The sequence below is a fragment of the Trachymyrmex cornetzi genome, unplaced genomic scaffold, assembly GCF_001594075.2.
Source record: "Trachymyrmex cornetzi isolate Tcor2-1 unplaced genomic scaffold, Tcor1.1 scaffold900, whole genome shotgun sequence".
Taxonomy (NCBI): Eukaryota; Metazoa; Arthropoda; class Insecta; order Hymenoptera; family Formicidae; genus Trachymyrmex; species Trachymyrmex cornetzi.
This window is the reverse complement of record NW_017300246.1, coordinates 59,756-63,099: the sequence shown is the minus strand read 5'-3', so window position 1 is coordinate 63,099 and position 3,344 is coordinate 59,756. Positions and strand designations below refer to the sequence as shown.

The 3,344-nt window shown below is 37.9% G+C and overlaps 1 protein-coding gene across 1 annotated transcript in view; it reads right to left on the bottom strand.

The window, feature by feature from the left end:
- LOC108769458 (odorant receptor 67a) overlaps positions 1–1,603 on the bottom strand; it is a 2,478-nt gene extending 875 nt beyond the window's left edge. Inside the window, exon 1 of the mRNA XM_018520474.1 lies at positions 1,542–1,603. Within this exon, the coding sequence (XP_018375976.1) occupies positions 1,542–1,603 (62 nt within the window). The remainder of the gene's footprint in view (positions 1–1,541) is intronic.
- Between the last annotated feature and the right edge of the window lie 1,741 nt (positions 1,604–3,344).

Here is a 3,344-nt window from a genome sequence, read left to right as displayed (position 1 = left end):
CTCGTGTCAAAATCAAGAAGAATTGGCACGATCATTGGGAGTGACTCAACAAGCCATTTCAAAACGCCTCAAAGCCATAGAAATGATTCAGAAGCAAGAAAATTGGGTGCCGTACGAGTTGAAGCCGAGAGATGTTGAACGGCGTTTGTTTGCTTGTGAACAGCTGCTTGAAAGGCAAAGACAGAAGGGATTTCTACATCGCATTGTAACTGGGGATGAAAAATGGGTTTATTATGATAACCCCAAGCACAGGAAATCATGGGGAATTTCCGGCCATGCTTCCACGTCGACGGCTAAACCGAATATTCACGGCTCCAAGGTCATGCTCTGTATTTGGTGGGACCAGCTCGGCGTAGTGTATTATGAGCTGTTAAAACCGACTGAACCAATCACAGGCGATTGGTATCGAATCCAATTGATGCGTTTGAGCCGAGCATTGAAAGACAAACGGCCGCAATACAACGAGAGACACGATAAAGTGATTTTGCAGCATGACAATGCTCGACCCCATGTTGCGAAAGTAGTCAAGACATACTTGGAAACGTTCAAATGGGAAGTCCTATCCCACCCGCCGTATTCTCCAGACGTTGCTCCCTCTGACTATCACTTGTTTCGATCAATGGCACACGGCCTGGCTGACCAGCACTTTCGGTCTTATAAAGAAGTAAAAAATTGGATCGATTCATTGTTTCGCCTCAAAAGATGACCAGTTTTTTCGACGCTGTATTCGTACGCTGCCCGAAAGATTGGAGAAAGTAGTGGCCAGCGATGGACAATACTTTGAATCATAAATGTATAACCAGTTTTTTACAATAAAGCTTCTCATTTGGGAAAAAACGGCGGAAGCAAAGTTGTATACCTAATATGTTAATCGAATTTCTGAATTATTTACGTGAAAATTATTTTAAATGAAAATTAAATTAAAATTTATATTTAAAAGATCAGTAAATATCAACAAAATGCGATTCAACTCCGATGAGCTTGATCTTGTCATAACTGTAAGTGACCTTCAACAAGTTTTAATTGGTAGTCGTCTTTCGTTTAAAAATAATTAACAAGCAAAGTTTAAAAAATAATGTCTCATTTCTGCTATAATACTAATAATTATAATACTAATAATTTAATTTCGAGGCAGAAGGAGAGATGTAATGAGCCTCGCTTCGCGTGGAAAGTCGTACGCCTCGTGGCAGGAGAGGTGAGGCGGAAATTGCTTCACATGGAAAGTCGAAGACCTATGTGAAACAGTAAAATTATGGACTTCGTTTTGTTCTATAGAGCGGTAAACATTTTTCATTGATAACTTTTAAGCGAAGAACGATCATCAACTTAAACCTATTGAAAGTCACTTGGGTTCATCACGTTGACAACATACGTCAAAGTCAAGGTTATCGCAGTTAGATCCCCTTTTGTCAATATTAACCAAAAATCTTATACCGTGCCCATAAAAAAAATATTACTTCATAATTGTGCTTAAAATAAGATTGAAAAAATCTACAATACGTTTATGAAGATATAAAATAATTTTATAAAATAGTTATTACGCTCCATGAGATACATTCTGACTTTCATCCATTATTCTCTGACCAGAGTAACATATGATCATCAAAGCAAATAATGTCGATAAGAATATAAGCACAAATTTTGCTAATGTCCCCACTTGATCTAATACATCAACGATCTATAAAAGATTATATATATATATATATATATATATATGAGGCGTTCTCCGTTAAATCGACCAGCCCTCTGCCCATTTCAATATTTTAGATAAAATTCTTTTTTTGGTCTTAAAATTTTCCTTGAAATATCTATTTTTCGATGCCGTATGGCGTTTTTGAAAATTCAAAATGGCGGACCAAAAATGGAGGCTGGAATGAAAAAAGACATTGGAAAAATTAATGACTACGTTTATACGCACTGATAAGACCGTTTTAGTAAAAACCGTTTTAGTTAAAACCGGTGTTAGATGTCCTGTAAACGTTCCTTAATACTGATCTTATTAAAACCGTTTTAGTAAATCCAAACCTCTTCTGAAACAGGTTTGACGTTACTAAACCGTTTTAAGGAAGCCGTGAAACGGTATTCAATTGATTGTACGTATCAAAATTCGATATTACCAACTTTGGACTTTAAGGTTAAGAAATGACAAAGGATATTTCATCTCAGATTCCGTATCAGGTTTTATAAAGCTATTTTACTTTTGCTGGGGATAAAATACGCCTAATCTTGTAAACTGGCATTAACAACCGGTTTTAACTAAAACGGTTTTACCAGTGCGTGTAAACGTAGTCAATGATATAGTGAATAAACGTGCACGATGTGTGATGAGGTCTGATCCACGTGCGTGCGTGCGTGCGCGCGCGCTTATCAAAACGAATTACGTTGAAGTTAATTCTTCTTTAACACGATATCTACTGGTTATCAAGATATTTGCGTACAAAATTTCAAATTATAATTTGATCATTCTCTTGTCTTTAAGTCTTGTTAAGCCACAGGATGCAATATTAACATCTAAAATTCTTTTTATTAGGTGTTCAACTTAATTCCTATCGCTCGCTACTAGAGGGTACTGGCTCCAACGCTGGCGAGTTTCAACGATGAAGTCATATGTCTTTTGTAGTTTAGACATCGCTGAAAGTGATTCAATCCTCACAGGTTAGATTTCTCGACGCCAAAGAGATTTTCCAATCGATTGAAAATGAATCGCGATAAGCTGCTTTTTCGACGTGTGTTTCTTCATTACTTCGACCTCAACAAAACCGCAGCTGAAACGCATCGCTTATTATCCGAAATGCATGGTGATGAAATTCCATCGGAAAGAACATGTAGAGTTTGGTTTGAACGCTTCCGAAACGGTGATTTTGATGTGAGAGAAAAAGAATGTCCAAGACAGCCGAAAAAATTTGAAGATGTCGAGCTGCAAGAATTGCTTGATGAGAATCCTGCTCAAACGTTTTTAGAGTTATCGAAACAGTTAAATGTTACTCCAAAGACCGTCTCAAAACGCTTGCATGCCATGGGAAAGATCCATAAGCAAGGGAGATGGCTACCACATGAGTTGTCAGAAATTGCCATTTCGAATCGTTTGCCTATTGCGACTTCTTTGCTTGCCAGGTAAAGATAAAAGAGTTTTTTGTGGCGCATCGTGACTGGCGATGAAAAATGGATTTATTTTGATAATTCCAAGCGGAAAAAATCATGGGTGGACCCCGGCCAACCATCTGCTTCAACGCCGAATATTCACGGGCATAAAACCTTGCTGTGCGTTTGGTGGGTCCAGGAAGGTGTGCTGTATTATGAACTCTTGGGTCCAAATGAAACCGTTACAGCTGATCGCTACAAAC